The 21,156-nt window shown below is 37.5% G+C and overlaps 1 protein-coding gene across 11 annotated transcripts in view; it reads left to right on the forward strand.

The window, feature by feature from the left end:
* FHOD3 (formin homology 2 domain containing 3) overlaps positions 1-21,156 on the forward strand; it is a 360,936-nt gene that overhangs the window by 32,319 nt on the left and 307,461 nt on the right. For all 11 annotated transcript variants that reach the window (XM_052704373.1, XM_052704371.1, XM_052704366.1 and 8 more), the window contains exon 3: positions 11,113-11,177. In XM_052704373.1, coding sequence (XP_052560333.1) covers positions 11,113-11,177 — 65 coding nt within the window. The remainder of the gene's footprint in view (positions 1-11,112; positions 11,178-21,156) is intronic.

The raw sequence follows: 21,156 nt of genomic DNA on the forward strand, positions 1-21,156 counted from the left end.
TTTAATTTTCTGAGATTAGGCCACCTCAGGATCTACACCTTTACCATTCCAGAACTGTTGTGCTCATCAGGGTCACTGAAACTTGCTGAACTCTGAATGAGGGATTTAGTAGCTGGATATTCATGGCTTTTTTTTCACTGTTATTATCTTTTTTACTGTTAGGTCCTAAACTCCTATTAAAAATAACCAGAATATTCTGTTATTAGTTTTCAGCAGCTTATCCCCCCCCCCCAAAAAAAACCAAAAAAAACCAAACAAACAAACAAAAAAAACTGCTGAAAGGAGTTTTATATTGAATGTTTCATTAACTTTAAGGCACAGATTTTTTATGGGAAGAGTTATCTGTTTTCTCTTAGAAAAGTTGGATCAAGATATCGAAAAACTGGAAGTATTTTTCTTCAGGAGGAAAGAAAAAGGATGGTGGCAATTAGACAGTTTTATTATGCGTAGCTGTAAGTAACAGGAATAAGAAAGTCATGCACCTACACAAAAGTTAAAGGAAGATGTTTTACTTAACAGAGAGGGAGATAAAGCACTGGCATAGGCTGCCTAGAGAAGCTAGGAGAAAGCACTATTTCCTGGAAGTGTTTAAGGCCAGGTTGGATAGGGCCCTGGGCAGCCTAATCTGGTGGGAGTGTCAAGTCTGCCCATGGCAGGGCATTGAAACTGGATGCTCTTTAAGGTTGCTTTGAACCCAAGCCATTCTGTGCATATAATAAAAAATATTCTTTTGGGTAGTTCCTCCTCACTGCAGGAGAATAAAAACTTGTATTTAAGGAAGAAGAAAACCCAACACAAAGGCAAGCTACTTTTAGTCTGTAGGGCTAACTTTGAGCAAAATGCAGTCTGGAATAGGACTCTTTTCTTGAGTTCACAACTTTAGATACTTAGCTATGGGACTATATAAAATCATTTCTAAACAACTTTTGCTTGGGAATATGAGGATGAACAGCAATGTGGCCAAGCGGGGGGACAAAGTCGATCAGAGCAATTGGTAACTTCCTTGCTTTTCAAGTTTGGCATGTATTTGTATTTTTTTTTTTTTTTTTAATTCATACTGCAAGTTATTTTGTCACTCCCTAATTGTGTAAGGAGGTAATGTGGAGTTAGGCAGAATCAGCTCTGTTTAAGGTGCCTGAAATAGATAATGATCTTTTACTCGGTTTACTTGTGATCTTTTAGAATGAGCAAGTACTCTCAAGAAGTGTATGTATTTAAATTAATGTATAATTGTTCAAATTTTTATGGGCATGTCTTAACAGACACGAATGGTAACGCACAAAGTAACACGGTCTTAAATCACAGAATACAAAAGCTCTTTCAGATAGCATGCTGCAACCAACGGGGTTTTCCTCAGGGAATGTTTTTAAGACGACTGTTTATCAGGAAGATTGTTTTGAAGTACTTCTGACAAATCATTTTACTGTTGTTTGTTTTTTTTTTTTTTATTTCTACATCTCTTTTAGACTCCTTGGCTCAAACTGATTTGACTAGTTGAACCTCAATGTAACGTATCTTCATACCTGCTTAGCCGTTACAGTTAACATAGCTGTGAAAAGGAAATCTTCTGTCACTTTTTAACAGGAAGAAATTGGGGATGCACTTGAAGATTGACTTAGCTTTTGTCTAACAAAAATGATGTGACTTGTTTCTTGAAGCCATAGAGCAAACTAGCAGACTGTCCACTCACTTTGTATTATTTTGGACAGTGTATTTTCACTAGCGTACTGAGGAAAGAGTCTTCTTCTGTTGTCTTCTGTAGAGTTTCTCAGTTTAAATAAGAAAAATAAGGAAGGTACCTGTGGAAGTCTGTCATGGTGTTGTTGCAAACTGCAGGGAATGAAATAGCTCATTGTAATGGTTTATTTACGTTTAGAAAAATGCATTTGATCATCTGAGTTCTGATATGTTTTTTGATACTTAGACATTCCTCTGAAATGCTGAATCTGAAAACAATAGTGGATGGTTGCAATAAATGCTTGCATAAAAGAAATATTTTCAATTTAAAATACTATCAAGAAAATCTGCTCTTTACTGAGAGGGATGAAAGTTTAATTAAGCTGATGAGTATCTAGAGCAGGTGGAGTATGGAAGTATCTTGTGTTTTGCTTAAGGTGTTCTTCATGTATTGTGTAACATGCAGCTGTAAGGAAAGCAGAGGTTCAGAAATCTATAGGAACTCAGTACTGCATGGTGCTGACTAACAAAGTGACTCAAATGACAATCTTTGATCCCACCTCTCATAGACTTTGAATAGCCTGGTGTGCTCCAGGGGCCCCAAGTGACCCCTCTACTGTTAATTATGCTCCTCTATTAGAGACCAGATCTATTCAGCTGAGAGATTACAGTAATTTATAGAAAATATAGGACTTACTATAGGGCAACAGGATTCCAGTTTGTGATGTATGAGATAAAAACTGACTGTTCACTCAGTCAGTAAAGCTGAAACTTTACTGTTGCATAAGAAATTGCCATAAAGTTTTCAGTTTTCTTATTAAACTGTTTTTCTGGATATATAAGTTAGGGCTTTTTTGCTCTCCTTCTTCCTAAAGTTACAGAGCAGTAGCTGTTCCTACCAGTGCTTTCAGAACTTTGAGTAACTTTTTAAAGTCTTACTGTAGTCCTAAGATTGCTTGTTTATCAATTTGAATAAATGAGATGGAATGTTAAAATTAATATGCAGATGGAACTGTAGGTGTTTCGTAATTTTTTTTCATAACAGGCAATCACTGCAAGCACTAGAAGTGCTCTGCAGTCTGCTTTTGTCTGATAGGTTGGGTTTTTTGTTTGTTTTGAGACAGCTTGACTCATGATTTTAGAGCTTATGATCGTCAGTATTGAATCAGCTATGTCTCTTACTTTAGCCAAAGTTTACTCACAGCTGTGCTGTAGGGGGAATTAACCTATAGTGCTTTTTGGAGACAGTTAAAAGATCTGCTCTTTTTCTGTTATCACCACTGGTAAATATGTGGTTTGTAGTACATAAGTACACAAAATACACAAATGTGCTTTTTTTGTAGCATTTTTGTTCAAAAACTGTTCAACTGTAAAAGTGTTGCTAAAATACTGTTGTGCTTAGCTCTTTCCCAGACTGTTGTATACTGTCTGAAGCACTGATGCAAAAAATGTGTTTCTTACAGCTGTTCCTAGGTCAACACTTTCTAAAAGTTTAATTTGATATTTGGATTTACATACACACATAGCTGAGGAGCCCAATATTTTAAGGTGGAAACTTAAATAAAAGCAGCTTGTGAAAACAACTGGTGCCAGCTGTTCTATTTGAGAACAATTTGCTTTATTGTCAAAGTCCTCTAATGGCTGCATTTGCACTCTGCCATCCTCACTGATGAGGAGGTTATGAAGTGAGCAGCTCTCGAGACTTGGAAATGTTTCTCTTAACTGCGTGCGGAGGAAATCCTTTCCTTTCTCAGTAAACAGATCATCTACTAGTAGGGCTGCCAGGAAGGGCTGTAGAGCAGCTCAGAGGTTGTTGCCTGCTGTGATAATAAGGATAAATGTGAGGATTCTGAAGGTCCCAACTTAGAACAACACCCTTCAGTAAAATGTTGTATACCCACTGTCTACTGCTGCAACTGACTGGCATCTTTGCTCAGAATGTACTGACAGCCAAACAAGCTTGTGCTGACTAATTAGTAAAAGCTGTGAACTTGCTATGTCTCCTATTCTATGCAACAGTTTATGTTCTTGCTTTTACACCATGGTAAATAAAAAGTAGGTTTGTATAAGCAAGTTCACGCTCTCATTTATACCATGAGAGTTCATCTGTCTGTGCAATTGGTGTGTGGTTTTTCTTTTCTTGTTTCTTTTACCACTGATTAAACTAAGGTAATAATCTACTTCTGATTAAAAAACAAACACTAACAGTCTTGAGTTAGTTAAATAAAAGTTAAATACTAATTTAACTTGCAGTGGTGAGCTAACAGCTTAAACCACTGAAAGTCTGGGACTAGCCCAGTCTTCTGTAATGAAGCTGTGCAAGTTGTGATTTCTACCAGGATTAAGTCTGTAACAGCACAACAAAATATTAATTTGCTGTTTCATGTTTACTGCTCAGTAATTGTTCCTGCGAATGAAACCATTAGTGGCCCAGCAATAAATACAGCCTATTTTCTAAATTAGATTAATATGGAGAAATAAGATTTGGCCTGAAGGCAAAATGCTGTTTAAGATCTTATGTGTCATATTATGAAATAACTCTTGCCAAATATGAAAGTAGAAAACTTCTAAAAAGCAGACAATAAAGCCAAAGAAGTGAATCTATCATTCAAGGTAGAATTTGTATGTAAGTGCATATACTTATATGTATCCATGTCCTTCTGCAAAGTAGGACAGTTTTAAAATGGTTGTAGCTGATTTTGGTTAAACTAAGTGCATTCTGAGGATGAAATGTAACTGTCTGGTTAAGCTAGATCCTGTTGTTGTCAGAAGCACCAAAGGAGCTCTTTGCCTGAAGTGCCAGCTGATCCAGCTGCAGGAGATTTTTGTTTTGCTTTGCTCCTTGCCACTTTGTCCCAACATTCATGACTGGTTTTTCTGATTTCTTATTCAAAAATCCTGATTGTTTCAAGACATCTGTGCTCTAAATGAAAAGAGGATTTAAATCAAAATCCAAATGCAAGGTCAGCATTACAGTGCAGGTTGTATCAAAGCCAATGACTGGATGTTACTTAGTCTAAAGATGCCTGGGAAAAATTTGTAGCCAGCAAGGGCTACTAGTATGAATGGGAAGTACATAACTGAAGGCTTGAACAGTGTTGGTCGAGTTGTGTTATTTTTGCTGAAGAACATGATGCAAAGTTGTCAAGAAGTGAGGAAATAAGCCTTTTTTTATGTTTTTTATCCACAAACAGTTAAATCACTACAACAGCGCTTCTAATGCAAATTTCTTTACTGTTTGCTAATTCAAAATTGTTTTTCTTCTTGCAAAAATAAAGATTTTTAACTTGTAAATGCCATCACTATTTCACAGTGTGACCAGTTAAACTTGCTGCTGAAACAAGTATGTGAGGGTCAAAGTCTTGATTAGCTTTTGGGAATGGAAGGAGGACACACAGCTTTGTGTATGAATAAGGACAGCTCTTGATAAATGGTCATTTAGACCACGAAGGCAATAGGCAGTCCTCAATAACTTCCAAAGGCCCTTAAAATGTTTGGTTTGATGCATGGAAAATAAGCCATTTAAAACAGAAATAGCCTTCATGATGATTCAGAAAGGAGGGGAAGGAGTGAGGATATTCAAGTTTCTGAAATACGTCTGCACAGAAATTTCTAAGAAGAAAAAAATGCAACAGATTTTCCACCATTTAAGCTTGCTGCATTTTCATAGTATGTGAAGGTGATTCATGTTTTTGTAGAAAAAGATCATTGCTTTCTGGTGAGTTAAGCAGAAAACTCCACCCAGAACTTCATTAGTATTTGCTCAGAATATATTAGTAAGCATTAACATGCATTATTACAGTAGATCATGAAGCATACCTGTTGATTCTCTTTAAGGTTTTACTTGACTCTTTTGAGTTTCTAGTTTTCTTCCACTTTGTCCTTCCATCCTGATTCATTTCCATTCTAAAAGGGAATTCTTCCTTTTTAAAAGGGAAAGGGGGGGGGGGGGGGAGGGGAGGGAGGGAAAGATCTATCTGCATTGTTATTGTTATGTATTGAGCTTGTAAAGAGCAGATGGGTATAAAACACAACACCTTGTATTGACAGTGTGTAGTCCTTACTGGTACAGTTATGCAGTTGTTGAGCCTGTGAAAAACTGTGATTTTTTTTTTTTTTTTTTTTCTGCTGTCATTACAAGATCTTAGTTGATTGGTGTATAGGTTTTTAATAGGTAATGCAACAGTTCACTATTTAAATTCACGTTGGAAAATACAGAACAATACAGAACAATATTGCAACAATTTGTGGGGGAAAGGAAAAAGTGGGCGCAAGCATCAACATACTTTGTTCCATTGCATACTGTTGTGCACACTGCTATCTGCAACATCTTCCCTGCCAAATTTTTTTTGTAGTATGTGCTGTGTGATTGAGATTTATATGTGAATTAGTCAAATTAGATTTTTTAAGCAAAATATGAACATGCATTATCTTTCTACTTATTTTTGTCTGCTCTTGTCCAATGATTATTGCTTTCGTCAATATGTTATTGTCTAGAAATGCTCTGAGTAAAACCTGTGTGAAATGACTAGGTGACTTGCAATAACAGGCTGCAGATGCATTATGACTTCACTCAAGATTGTGAGGTGGAAAAAGTGAGATAGGGACAGAAAATCCTTTGAAGTCATTTAAAGATGAAATTTGTGCGTTTGCCTCCAAGTGCATGCTGTGCCAGAGAGAGCTGTTAATGTTGTCATCCATTTGTAGAGTATTTGGAATTGAATTTCAGCATTCGATCTTGCTTTTGCCGGTTTTGTCTTGAGCTCTTTTGTTATTTAACAAGAATAATGTGAACTGGAACGTGGCACTTGGATTGTTGAATGGCAATTTGTGAAGAACCTCAGAAAGGTTATTTATTTAGATATAACTTGGTGATAACTTCCAAGAGATTATTAATTTCTCTCTGTGCATGTTTGCTCTCTCTAGAAGACTTAGCTTTTATGCAACATTTTTTAATGTTTCAGAATTCTTTTTTTTTTTTTTCCCCATCTCTTAAATCTACAATAGAATAGAGAAGCCTATCTTACTGAAGCTGCAGTCAAACTATACTTCACAGCTTTGAAATCAGAACCTAGGGTTTATGCTGTCTGACTATGGTAGATTAAGAAATACTTTGCTTATTGTGTATGAGCCGGCTTGCCTATCTGTTTTTTTACGGAAAACCTGATAAATGTGAGTGTTTGAACTCCTGCAAAAAAAATCCATCACTTGTGCACTCAACAAGGAATAGTTTGTTTTCCACTGATGTTGAATAACTTAAACTATGAAGCAACTGACTGTGAAGTAATACACCATTGCAGAAGCGTTCTTGAGTATCTGAAAGATGTGTGCAACTGAAGATGGACATGCATAGGTGCTGAAATAAAAATGTGAAAGGTAGTTGCACAGGTAACATACATTAGAGAAAGTCTGTTGCCACACCTTTGTCTCTGATAGTGTGCTGTTGTTCAAGCTCTTCTCTGAGTAATCAGTGGCTCATTGAGCTTAGGGATTCTTGTTGGAAACTGTTCTCATTAAGTTACTCCTCTTGAAAAACATGGACATGATTATTGGAGGAGATTGATGATATACTAAGAAACCTGAGTGCAATGAGAAGCTGTCAGAAAATATGAAGCATGTGTTATACATGTGTGCTTTGAAAGCTTTCCATTAAAAGCAGTGTCTGTGTTAGGTTTTCATAACATTTGGATCACTATGTCAGGCATAATGTAGGTAGCAGATGCAGAACTCTTACAGGGTAGGTTGTCAAGTTAAGCTGGCTTTACATGCTGGCCAAATCTTAAAGCATTTTCAGTGTTTATTACTGGAAGATTTACTCGGTTACTAAATTGAGATTAGTTTTTATCCAGCCTAATGCCATTTTTAGGGTGAAGTAACGTTCGTAGCAGTAGTTAGTGCTGTCCAGTAATGTTTTGTGCTTGCTTTGCTTGTGTTCATGAAGGATGATGAAGATAACATCTGATATTTCAGCAGAGGCTTGGACAATATAAATGGGTGTCTGGTTTATCTGATACTGTCTGGTTCAGAGTTGGCCTTGCTGTGAGGAATTTACATGATACTAAACCTGTATAATGTGAAAGACTGATCATGACCATGAAGGTTTGAATGCTGGAGTGTAGAAAACTTTACTGTGTAATGACAACTGAAATTGATCAAGAAGCAAGATATAGTAGTGTTTGTCAGTACTTGTTTTCTGTTTTTTTGCCTTTCTCTTCTGTTTGTTGAACCTGAAGAGGGTAAGCTCTAATGTGTAATTTTATGTATAGTGTTTCAGAAGTTAAACAGTCTGCAGACATGAATGAACTGCCCTTTGCAGCAGTACTCTGAAGCAGGATGGAGAAGCATGGGTGTGAGGTAGAAGGATATAAGTTGTTATTCCCTTCACAATTAATAGAGCAGTGGGAAAGATGAGGTCAATACTGTGGACTTCTGGACTTGGAATCCCTTTGCTACAGTTTTCATTTTGAATTGAATCTTCTAGAATCTGCCTTAAGAGACGTCAATTTGAGATTTGGAGGAACTGCCACTTCCTAAGTAAAAAAAAAAACAACCAAAACAAAACAAACAAAACAAGAAAACCCCAAAACCAGAAAATCTACTTCTGTAATTAACCTAATAGCAATAATGAATCCAGTTGAAAACTCATTCTGCTGCATTATTGTAACTTAATTTTCAGGAACCTGACACAAATTTATATGTGTAAGTTACTGCAGCTGTAGACTTGTTCAGTTCTCTTTCTTCCTGTGTTATTTACTGTTTGGTGAAACTTCCTGGAGAAAAGATTGTGTTGCACTTGTCAATCTCAAATGCCTCAGCATTTGATTTTGATAGGACAGCCTATGCATTAACATAAAGAACAGTAGCCAGTAAAAGTGACAACATTGCAAATGAGCTTTGCTTTGGTTTGAGATCAGTGGGTAGAGTTGTGGTACAGTCGCAAGAGGATTTACTCAGCTGTTGTGAGAGGAAACTTTTAAAGTATGACTTGTATTGCTTCAAATTTTCTTGTCCCTTTATAGAAAATTATGGTAGACTTAATGGCTGGACTGAAAGATTCATGCCAAACTAAAGGACTCTTCCTTATTTCCCTCATGCTGTTTTGTTTCTGGCACAGCCTAACTGCTGGAATCTCTTTTGTATTTTGTAGTCTCAACATCCTTCTTGAAACCTGAGTTTTCTTTTTAATTCATCAACTTCTTCCTGATTGAGTTTCTCAACTTTACCATGGCTTCACCATTATTTCTGGAGAATGGAATTTCAGTTGGGATTTCAATGATGCTTGTCTGAAATTAGATTTTATTTGCTTTATTTCTATGTAGTAAACTGATTCTCTCCCATTCACCCCTTCACCCCCCTCTTTTTGCATTAAATTTTTAGTAAAATGAATTGTTGCCAGGAAATGAAGATTCTACATGCTTACTGTGGTTGAAATTGGTTTTCCTTGCTCAAAGAAACATGTCCTGAAGCTTATAAATAGCTTGTAATTTCTGTTAAGGTCACTGGGCTTACTTATGCATTTGAAGCTGCATGTGTAAGAAATTTAGTTGCACAGCTGTCTTGGGGCCTTTATGTGAGATGTTGCCTTTGAGGTTGGTATTTTAGATTTCCAACAGCTTTGAATCCTTGAGAGCACATGAAGTTGTTAGCAGTTCTACTAATTGCGTGCTGTATTAGTTTGCTCATTCCTTGTCTTGTAACTGGGTAGATATAACTGCAACTTGGTAGCTGAAGATGTTTTCATGGATCAAAGACCTTGTCAAAACTATTCCCCATTTCCAGAAGATTCAGAAGTAACATGAATGAGGAATGTATGTAAAGAGTCATAGCACCTCAAACTTTTTTTACCTTTGCTGTATGCCTTTGAAGATGAGATATGCCAGAGTGAGGCAGATCTATCAAGAAAGGGTGGTTGAAGAAAAGCAGTTTTCTGGAGTAAATCTGATGCTGGACAGGGGATATAGAAGTAATGAGAAATAAGGGGTGGGGGCGGGGGAGGGGGGAAACTGTATTATTATCTGGAAAGTGATGATTTTGTTCTGATTAAGTTACAGATAGAGAAATTCTGACGGACATCAGAATGGTTGAACCTTGAAAAGGTGCAAAAGGTGAACCTTGAAATCTCTCAGCATTCTCAAAGCACATAGCTGAGGAAGACTGTGCTGTTTCTTAATTTGCCTCTGATTTCTGTGTACTGTTGAGTCCAGGGTTAATATAACTCAAAGCTGCATCTGAGTTTGTTCTAATAATAGTTTCACTTCTGGCAAGTTTTCCCATAATAAATTATGTCTTTAGTTTCACAGGAAAGAGGGAAAATGTACTGTTGTAAAAGTGGAAAATACTTCTGGGTTTCCTTGCTCTCCCATATTCCATCATGTGAGCAGGTTTGGGTGGAGAAGCAAGGTGCTTCCTATGACTTGATGCCGGCTGACTAGTTCCTAGAAATAAATAATGGTGCTCTTTTCTAGATTGAAATAATAGAACTAATAGTAACTCATGAGGAAAACAGATGAGGAATGTAGCAGCTTATTAAGATAATCATTTCGTTCATGACCAAGATGAAATTGAAACAGTAAAAGAGAACTCAGTTTTGTTTTGTGGCATGAAAAGGACATCTATCTGTATCATAGAACCATATGATGATTTGGAATAGAGGGGACCGTGAAGTTCATCTGATTTCTACTCCTCACTGTTGGCTGAGTTGCCAACTACATTAGATCGTCTTGTCTTCAAGGGATGAGATATCCACAGATCTGATAAACTTTGTGGCCTCTTCTGGACCTGCTCCAACAGGTCCTTCTTAAATTGGGGGTCTCAGAGCTGAGTGCAGTACTGCAAGTGGAGTCTCCCAGGGGTGAACTTGTGGTAGAACTGCCTCCTTTGGCCAACTATTTGCACTTGTTCACAGCAGTCCAGAATATGCACTATGGCCTTGAAAAATTTGCTCGTAACTGCTATGTGAAAGCATGAGCAACTTCTGCCTTGGTATTGAATTTTCTTTTCATATTTGACTAAGTCTAGTTTTAAAGTATTTCTGTGAAAATTAAATTGTCATCACTGGGTATTTCTTAAATACGGATTTATAGAGATTCCTTGTGAGGGGTTGACCTTGTTGTGATGTCCAGATGCCCACCTAGCCACAGTTCCTGTCTCAACGGGATGGAGAAAATACAAGATGAAAGAGCATTTTGTTTGCGGTGTTTTGGTGGTTTTGTTTTCAGGTTTTTTTTTATGATGTACCAATAATTGTAAGGACAAAATGGGCTTATGGAAAAATAATTTATTGCCGATTAAATTAGACTTACATTGTAAGAAAAAAAGACAAATCCACAATACTGCCTCTCATCCTAACCCCTCCTCTGCCTCCCCCAAGCTCAAGTAAATTTGAGTTTCTTTATTGGTTTCATACTTTTTTTTATTTTTTTTCTTTCTTTCTAGGAGGGGCAAGAAGCACAGCATAATTCTGAGAACCCAGCTGTCAGTGAGAGTCCATGCCTGTATTGGTAAGTGAAGCTCTACATGACTAAAAAAGAGAAGGAATAAATGAAATGATCTCTTGAGAAGCAAACCTAGGAAATATGTATCAGCTTTGCAGTGTTCATAGTGTGCTACAAAATCTATTTTTTTTATTTTTTTTGCTGCTTGCTAAAGTTGTTATATAGGTTACCCTTTAAGAACGTTAAAGAGATCAGAGATGCATAGCATTTGACAGTTAAGTGTGATGGTTGTGGGTGCTCTGAAGAATCTTGGATTATCTGTTGTTCTGCTGTCTTTGTATGTCCCTAAAGAGGATTATATTCTGAACTGTGAAGGAAATATGACGTGTGGTTGACAGACAACTAGCTACAGCATTTTAATAGCATGAATTGTTTATTACTTCGGGTATTGTGGATCTTGGCCACTTGATGCCATCATAGTGTTGGGGTCTTGGAAGAACCCTTCTTAAAACACTGCTCTCACAAGGAAAAGTTTGAAGCAATAGTATGTGTCATATGAGCTTTTGATATGAGCATATGAGCAATAGGATTGCAGGAATAGAGGCGGTTGTGCTGTGATAGGACTAATGTTCTCATGTGTTCTGTGGACTCAATGTTAGTCTAAAGTTAATGTTCACAATTTGGTAATGTTATGAGAGATGCTGTGGGCAGCTGATTTATTATGAGTGCTATTGTTGCTTGCTTTTTTCAGCACTTATGTAGCAGATTCAGTGCCCTAATTGTTTACCTTGTTTGGTCTTGCTTCGTTAATTCTCAGCTAAGAATTGGAATATAGTCACTCTTCTTAACGCGAAACTTCGACTTTAATTTATTTCCACAGTACTGCTGTTGTCAGAAGATTCAGACTTTAAATACTACAGAACTTCTTCTCCTGCCCCCAGGAAGTATTATGAAATGGCCTTTATGGGAATTTGAATTGAGCAAAAGCAACCTACAGAATTCCTCAAATACCTCCCATTGATAGCAAACTTTAGGCTGCATCATGCAGGAACAGATTCTCTTTTACTACATTTGATTTGAACAAGCCTACGTGTTAAGTATTAGAGGAGAAACAGTGCAGACTCTGGGATGATTTTATAAATATGAATGAAATTACAAACGTTCTAGGGAAACTTGTTCTTGTTGGATCTAGGAATGTCTTTGGCAAAACAGACCAATGCAGTGTTCTGAATTGAGGTTTTAAAAAACACTTTTCATGTTTTATTCCTTCCTGGAGTGCAGGAGTCAGCACAGGGTTTTGAGATTTTGTGTGTGGTTGCTTTGTTTTAATCTGTTTGCATGTGAACTCACTGGGGGCAATTAGGCTTATTACTGTGTATGTATTGTAGTTGTTCCTGTATGAAAGCATATTTCTGTCAGGTGCTGTTGTACTCTGGCAGCAGTGATGCTTTTAGAGCTGAATGCATAGGAGCCAGGCTGTGAAGCTCGAGTCCAGATTCAGCCTTCTGGAACTGAAGGGTGTTTGTATGGGGGTTTTTTGGCTTGGTTCATTACAGCCAAAAAAAGCCAAGTCAAGTGCAAGATCTGTTTCTAATTTCTATCCTCTGCTGAAGTTTTCATTTCTAGGCTAAATTTTTGATTCAACCTGTAGCTTGTAGATTTTTTCTCCTCTTCTTTTGCATTTTTCCATACCAGATGTCTTATTTTTTTGGTGTGAGATTGATTGAAGCAGTCAGAAACACTCTGCTGTTTTTAATACTAACCTCGTGATGAACTGTGCCTGTCCATCAGAGCTCTCATGGAATAGGAGGATTGTTTCACTGACAGTGGGTACTTTGCTTCCTTTTGCATGTACTTTCACATCTGTTGCCTGTTAAATCTTTTTTGAAATATATTTAACTTTCAGTACTAATACTTACGTGTTACACGTGGACCAAAAGTCAGGAGCTAGAGGTAACTGAGACTTTGACTTTGACTTTGACTGTTTCCCTTCTGCCCGTCTGTATTGGAATTATGATTGTCCTCACAATATCCCTGGAAAGCATTGTTTAGAAATATTACTGCCTTTGCAGTGTCAACACTGGCTAGCTAGGGCTGCTTTCTGAGAAGTCATAGCTTGTCCTGTAGCACCCTTGCCTCAGAGCTTCTTGTCATTTTTGCCTTGAAGGCTTTACTTTGCTTTAGAGAAATAGTTTTTGTGTCATTAAAGCTCCTATTTGGAAGTTGTACCAATGCATTTTCATCTCTCTAGTGTATTATAGCTCTAGATTGTGGGAAGTACACAAGTGTTTTATGTTTTAATGTCCAAGTGGAGCATTAATGGATTCACTTCTCTAGGGAATTCTTTTGGACTTCAGTTTCAGAGGATGTATTAACTGCAGGCCAGTATTTACTAAGACTTGAGTTTTTGCAAGTTTCAAGTTGAATCTCTAGTGTATGGAAGTGTTGTGGGGTTTTCTGTTCTGCTTTGTTTTTAGCAGTGCGAGGAAGGAATAGAGCGTAACAACCTGAGTGGGAAAGTTGTTGGGAATACTATTTTCTGCTGTATTGCATACCATTCAACTCCAGAGCATTTCAGCTTAATTTAATCCATTGATATATATATGTGTGTGTGTGTGTGTACATATATATATATATATATGTGTGTGTGTGTGTGTGTGTATTTGTCTCAAGTTGAGTTTGTATTATATGCCCAGCCTAAGGACTTTCAGCACCAAGGAATAAATTTTCATAACTCCACTTATTCTATTTTGCCTTGATCCTGATTAAAATGCCAGTGCTAATTTAAGAATATTTTCAGGAATAAGATTTGAGTGTTCCTATACTGATATTTATAGTTGTCTTTCACGTGAAAGGATTTGGCAAAAACAGTTTTGTGTTATCTAACTAATTGAAAACTATAGAGGTACTCTTGCACCTGTTGATGTTCAGGGTCCTTAGTTAAGGAAGAACAATTCTTACAGTGCATACTGTAAATTGCTGTTGTTTTAAGATTTGTCAACTTTAGCCTTTTATTCTATTATTCTAGTTACATTTATTGTGAGTTAATACTCCATGGGGAAAAGTCTTTTTGTGTTGTTTTTTTTTTTTTTTTTGGCAGCTACGTGACTTTCTTTGTTTATTTAAGACACTTAGCTGTGCCTTAATGTTAATAAATTTAATTTATAGGTATTTAACAATTACAGAGCTAAGATGAAGCCTTAACATCCATTGTAAATGAGGATGCAGGTCTGAAATGAGAACACTACAGTGCCAAAAACTTTTGCATCTGAAACTTAATTGAAGGCTTGAGTCAGAGTAACTCTTTGACAGGGTAGTTTTAAAGCTCCTGTGAATATGAAGCTCTGCTCTCTACTGTGTGGCTGTTTGGACAGCTCTGCTTGCTGTAGCTGCTACTACTGCCTTGCTGATTGTGCTTCACTTGTCTGGCCATTGTGTCTTAGTTGCCTCTCAAAATCCTGCGGAGTCCTGAAGAAGGCAGCACCATTTGTTCTGTGTGCAGTATGTAGCCCAAAAGAGTGCCATGTCTTGTTTTAAAATATTAATGCCTTTGTCTGTGAATCATCAGGTGTGTTACTATCAGAATTGAGGAGGAGGTTTGGTCTGAGACCCATGACAAGGGCTTGGAATTGTTCTGGAAAAAAAAAAAAAAATTGTGAGCTTTAGGTTTTAATACAATGTGATACAAGAAGAATGACAGCAATGATGCTTTATGTCATACTGGATATGTTTACTGGCCAGGGATCAGTCAGAGTACTATAGCTCGGAAGAAGAGCAGATATTGCAGGGTGTATTAGATCTTTCTTCCTATCAATTTATTATTAGAAAAAGTGGAAAAAACCTCAGTTCTACTTGCAGTGTTTTTTTGTATTATAAAATTATTTTTCTATGGTCATAACTTCTGCCTGTCTTTATGCAAAGTCTTGCTTGTATCTTTTGATAAAAATAACAATTTGTTTAGATACTGTGAGTATCAAGTGTTTTACTTGAACAAGGTATGTGCCTATACAATGTGTAAATATTGCAAGATTTTTATTAAATCATATAATAGAATTATGGAATCTTTAGAGTTGGAAGGGGCCTCTGAAGGCCATTAATTCAACTCCTCTGCAGTGAACAGGGACACCACAGCTTGATCAGGCTGCCCAGGGCCTGATCCAGCCTCACCTTGAAAGTCTAAGGGATAGGGCATCAACCATATCTCTGGGCAGCCTGTGCCAGTGCCTTACCACCCTCACTGTAAAATGCTTTTTTTCCTTATATCTAACCTAAATCTACCCTCTTCGAGCCTGAAACCATTTCCCATTGTTCTGTTGCTAGAGACCCTGCTAAAGAGTCTGTCCCCTTCTTTTCTGTAGCTCCCCTTTAGATATTGAAAGGCTGCTATCATCAACTGGGAGCCTTCTCCAGGCTGAACAGTCCCTGCTCTCTCAGCCTGTCCACATAGGTGAGGTGTTCCCATTCTGTGGATCATTTCTGTGGCCCTGACATGGATGTGCTCCAGCAGATCTGTGTTTTTTTTCTCTAGTGAGTAATCCACATCTGGACACAGCTCTTCAAGGTGAGGCCTCACCAGCACAGAGTAGAGGGGCAGGATCACCTCCCTCGCCCTGCTGAACATGCTGCTTTTGATGCAGCCCAGGATATAGTTGGCTTTCTGGGCTGGGAGGGTGGGCACTGATGGCTCATGTCCAGCTTCCCATCCATCAGTACCCCCAGGTACTGGTGTGAAGCCTCTGCTCAATCTGAATGTATAATCTATCTACGTTATTTGTCATTGCAACAGTTTTGTACACCCATTCTGTTGGCTTTAGTACATAGGCACTTAGAGATTTGCTGGAACATGATAGAGCTAGAGCATGCCTGCCCTTCCTGAGTTCTTCCATGAGTTCTTGGCCATATATTATTTTCTAAGTATGTGGTCTAACAAAAGCAGCTACTGCTCTTCATGACTAGCCACTGTTTTTGGAGCATCTGCTTTATCCAGCAAGGTTAGCACCAATAATCTATCCTTTTCACACGACTCTTTGGGTTACCTTTTTTTGACGTAATCTTATTCTCATTATCTCTTGTGGAATGGAATCATAAATATCTCTGAGCTCTTTTTGTCCTGCGATACCTGAGGGAAGCCATAAGCTAGCTGTAACTGCAGTGGAAACCAGCTGTTTTTATTTGTCCTTTAACAGCTGAAATATGCATCTGAACCTTTTTTCAATGTACAGTTTTCCCTTCTGTTTTCTATTATGTGGATTTATGCATGTGTTACAGCAGATACATCCTGCGACTATCCTTTCGTATGTTGAACCTTCTCTATGCCCTTTCCCTCCAAGAGCTTGAGCTGCAAGTGCCTTCCCAGTGGAACCGCAGTGCTTTCTCTAAGACAGAATCATGGCTCAAGTCAGTAACTGTGTCTGGCTCTTTGTTACAGGGAAGATACATGGTTTTCATAAGTACTGTACAGAAGTGTAGAAGAGACGCTGATTCTGGTTAAGAAAATGTGCGAAACTATTGTACCTCGTTCCCTGAGACCAGAGTTAAGCTTGTGCCTACACCCCATCTTACTGATACTGTACCATGCAGATGCTTCTTTCTACAGGTGCAGCAGACGATATATTTGTATGTGTGTGCTGGCAAAGAGTTCTCAAAGCTGTGGAGACTGTGAAGCTCCTGTAGTTGCCTCTCAAAATCCTGGGGTAGATAGAAAATTCTGCAGCATCTTCTACAGGATTATTCTAATGTTTTAAGAGTGTAGCTTATTGAACCTGATGTAACATTTTCTTTTTTCCACAAGTTTCCAAATACACAAAGTCTATTTAGAACACTTTCTTAAAGGAAGCTTAATTGTGGCGTTAGGTTTTTCATTTGAGCTCTTCATTTGGAGAGGTTGGATTTATATGCTCAAATGGAAGTTTAAAGAAAGAAAGGCGCTTTGGGTCGTTTGAAGGACTTCTTGCAGTTTTCTGTTCAATGTGAGGCATTCGTAACAGAGAACTTTCAGTTTGAGAGAGAACATGTGGGGAGCATTAGCAGTTCTGCAAAATGCGCAACTGATTTGGATTAATTTAAAGGGGACAAAAGAGGTGCCTTGAGAATTTGTCAGAAGTGCTGTGGTTTTCAGTTCTTTGCGCTGATGGTAACAGAGAGGTGAGCTGAAATTGTTTCATCAAATATCTTAGCATAATTGGGACAGAAGAAATGGTGATTATTTAATGGTGCTGCGTTATGGATCTCTACTTCTGACGTGCTTCCTATGATTCTTGCTGTAACTTGGTTAAAGTCCTGGCTTAAGTGAAGACAGTGATAAATGTGTTTATTGGATGTAAACGGGCTTTCAAAGACATTTCAAAGTCTTTTTAGTTTATTTTTCTGTAAGAGGCTTTTTTTAATGGCATAACATGAGTTCTAGTTAGAGTAATGCAGATGGTCCTGGAGCCTGCTTCCAGATGTGACTGGAGATATCTGCTTCAGCTTTTTTCCAATTTGAGTGGAACACGAAAGAGTTGCTAAGGCTATAATAAAAACACTTTTATTGAGCTTTTTAGGATTATTTAAATTTGCTTTACTGAAAATATGGAACACAGATGCTATAAGTAAGATCCTGTGGCCCTCTGAACAGATTGCTTTGTGAAAATCTATCCATATAAATAAACTTATGGTTTTGCTCTTAAAAATGTACACCATTATGCTGAAACATTAGACTTCTTTGTTGTACTCCTAATGCATGCTTTTGGTCAGTCTCCTTTGTTGGATTAACTGCAGCACTTGCTCATAACCTGTTATTTGCCTGCCTTAGTCTCACTAAAAAAAAATTCAGAACCAGTTCTGTATGATTTCAGAAGGTCTTTGATATGAAGCAGGAAAATTTCCAAGAATTCTGTGCGTTTCATGTAAACTGCAGTTTTTCAAATAGGCTTTGTAGCAAAATAAGCTGTAGAGCAGATAAAGCTTCCATGAGTGATAGGTTGCTGCTTTAAAGCAGTGAATTCCTATTTTAAAAGGGCTTACTTCTGAAAGGACTGCTGTGGAGCGTGCTAGTGGGATGCTTTTCTTGTCTTGGGAAGCTTTGTATTACAATGTTGAAGCTTGTCTGACTTGCACCTGAAAGTGCTGCAGAAATTGAATGAGATGTCTGAATTGGGAAGCCTTTTTTTTTTTTTTTTTTTTTTTTTTTAAAGATAACTTAAGCTTCCATAGAAGTTTGCTTTCGTGTAATAAGTTTGCAAGACTTTTTAAACAACCAAAAACCAAAAATAACCAAAAAGTTATCTGTAGTATACCTGAAAGGAAATCAACTCTTCTTATAGCCTGGAAACTAAGTAGTATGATGCTTTATTTCCTCTCCTTTCCACTGTCACAAGCCAACTTAAGCTTTTCGGATATATTAAAATAAATAAATAAATAAAGCACCAAATTACTGATGCACAGATTTTTAATGTACCTAATTTTACTCATGTCTACCCATGCATCTTTCTGAAGATCAAGAAATTCTAACAAAACACAGTATTGCTTTTAGCTTTTGTACGTAATTATTTACTCAGTACTTTAAGAGTACTTCTGCTAATGAAATTTCACCAAAAGGAGAATGAAGTTAATTAGTGAATTAACATGTAACTACTTGACCATACTGCCATTCAGTTTCTAAGATGTCCTGCCTAAAAGAATGTTGCTATTGTCAAGGCTAGGTTTAAAAGTTGTTGTTTAAAGAAAAAGCGATTGCAAATTTAGCTGTAAAGTGAATGAGAAAATTTTTGTAACCTTTAAAAACCATTTTTCTTGACCATTATTAGCAGACTTAAAAACGTTTAACTCTGTAAATATGTGGTAGGAGCAATACTACTTTCTGTGCTGGGTTTTATGGTCAAGAATTGAGTATATCTGTGGATGATCAAGATATTTTTGAACGATGCCCGTGATCTTATACTAGACTTTGAGAAATACTTGCCAAAACTAAATAAAGTCATCATAAGAACTGTCTCTACACATCTCTATTATGACTGCAAAGTTTTAGCAGCCATGCTTGGCCCACTCGTCTGCCACCAACATACTGCCTAACTGCTGCTGCAGACCTGTGTTTGAGGGGTGAAGCTCCCACTTCAACATCGCTTGTACTTGATAGGGCTTTTCTGTCCCCTCAGAGATTGACCTCTGCTCAGTCTGTCTCAAATCCCAGCATTTCCAGTACTTGACTCTTGGGACAGATGTGGCTTTATTCCCCATGAATATTTTGGTGGGGAGAATCTGCAGAAATTTTTGTTGCAGTATTGCCAGCTAAGCACAAGCATGACAAATTTGTTTTTATTTTTAACAGTCCACAAGTGTTCAAGGGAGTTTCCTAAATCTTAATCAAGTGTTTATGTAGTTGTTATTAAAAGAAAAATAACAATGTTTCTTAATCTTTCATTTGTATAAATGGCTATGCTTGGTTTCAGTATAACTTCTTTCTTTAGCTATTTGCACTTCCCATTGTGTAGATCTTTGTATTGAAATGCAAAGCAGTTCTTAGTCTTTTGGTGTGCGTGAAGTAAGCTGAACTCATCATGTGATGGACTAAAGCACAGCAAATTCAAGTCTTCAACTGGATGGAGAGGTTAAGTTCATATTAAATAGCTTCAAATAAATTAGTATTATACGTGGATGAGAACGGTGTGATTTGTTGCTTTTTTTTTTTTGCCTGTATCTAAATTTGTTCCATTTCGAAGATAGAAACCAAATGAGCTTGGTTCAGATTATGTACATCACTCCAAAAGTAATGCCTTCTATTTATTTCTGTGGAAGCCGTGATAGACACAAAGAGCACAGTGATGCTATTTGATAGAGCAAATTCTCAGCTACAGAACACTTTTTCAATGTGATCACAATCATTAGCTGTGCATTTTCACCAGTGATGAACAAGAGCCTGCATGCATGTTACTTTCAGAGCATACCTGCAGTTCACTGGAAACTGTACTATTCTGTATTTTAAGCTCTGCCCTGCCAAACTTTGTTAGAGATGCATTGGTTAAAAAAAGTTATCCACTTAGAATTTTGGAAGGGAAATTAGGAACCACTACTTAAAAACTGTGGATTTGGACTAGGAAATATTGGTATTTCTTTTGGCTGTCATTCTTGCTTCTGCCACTTACTCTTTGACTTGTCTATAAGACGAATGGAGAGGAGCTAATTTAGCTCATGCTGAAAACAAATATGACTTCTACCTCACGAAGATGTTCTGAGCTGCATGGGCAAAAATGGCTTTGGTTTGCCAGTGGTCTCTAATCATATATGCTGAAGACTGCATGAACGTTAAATATATGGTTCGTCTGTTAGCTTTTATGTATAGGAGAAGAGCATTTCTTCACCTGAGGCTGACTAGAGAGCCTGTGGAGTCTCCTTCTTGGCAGTCTTTGGAAGCTGGCTGGACATGAGATTGGGCAGTCTGCTCTGGGTGGTCTTGCTGGAGTATGGGTTGGAGCTGATGCACCCAGCATCCCTGCCAGCCTCAGCCATCCTCTGGGTATGTCTCATTCTGTTGTAAGATACAGCTCTGGGTTTCTTTAAGGAGCTGTGTTTTGGGTGCGGCTGTAGTGCAAGTTGTGGCTCTCCTAAAGTTTTCCTAAAGTTTTTGGGGTTTTTTTTGTGGGTGAGGAAGATATGGATTGTGATGGAAGTATGGATTAGTACCTCCAGAAGCATTTAGAATAAATACTCATCTCTGGTTCAGGGTATGCCACAAAGAAGTGTGATGAGTTGCCAGTATAGCTTTGTACTCACTTTGTGCAGCCTGCTGGAAGTCATCTCTCATGACATGGATGGAATTTTTTTAGGGTATTTCATGTAAGCATTATCCAGTTTAATCTAGAAGGTCTTGTTTATTTTGCAGCTTTTGCACTTTTCTGGTGTTACTCTATTACTTCCTGTGTTTTTTAACAATGATAATATCTCATTTAAGTATCTTTTTTTTTTTTTTTCCATTTTAAGTCTCAATATGGCACAAAAAAAAAATTAAGGATCTGAAGAGGTAAAAATGACAGCTTCTTAATTTAGGACCTAAGCAAAGGTTACTGTG

The sequence above is a fragment of the Tympanuchus pallidicinctus genome, unplaced genomic scaffold (genome assembly GCF_026119805.1).
Source record: "Tympanuchus pallidicinctus isolate F22 unplaced genomic scaffold, pur_lepc_1.0 scaffold5, whole genome shotgun sequence".
Classification (NCBI taxonomy): domain Eukaryota; kingdom Metazoa; phylum Chordata; class Aves; order Galliformes; family Phasianidae; genus Tympanuchus; species Tympanuchus pallidicinctus.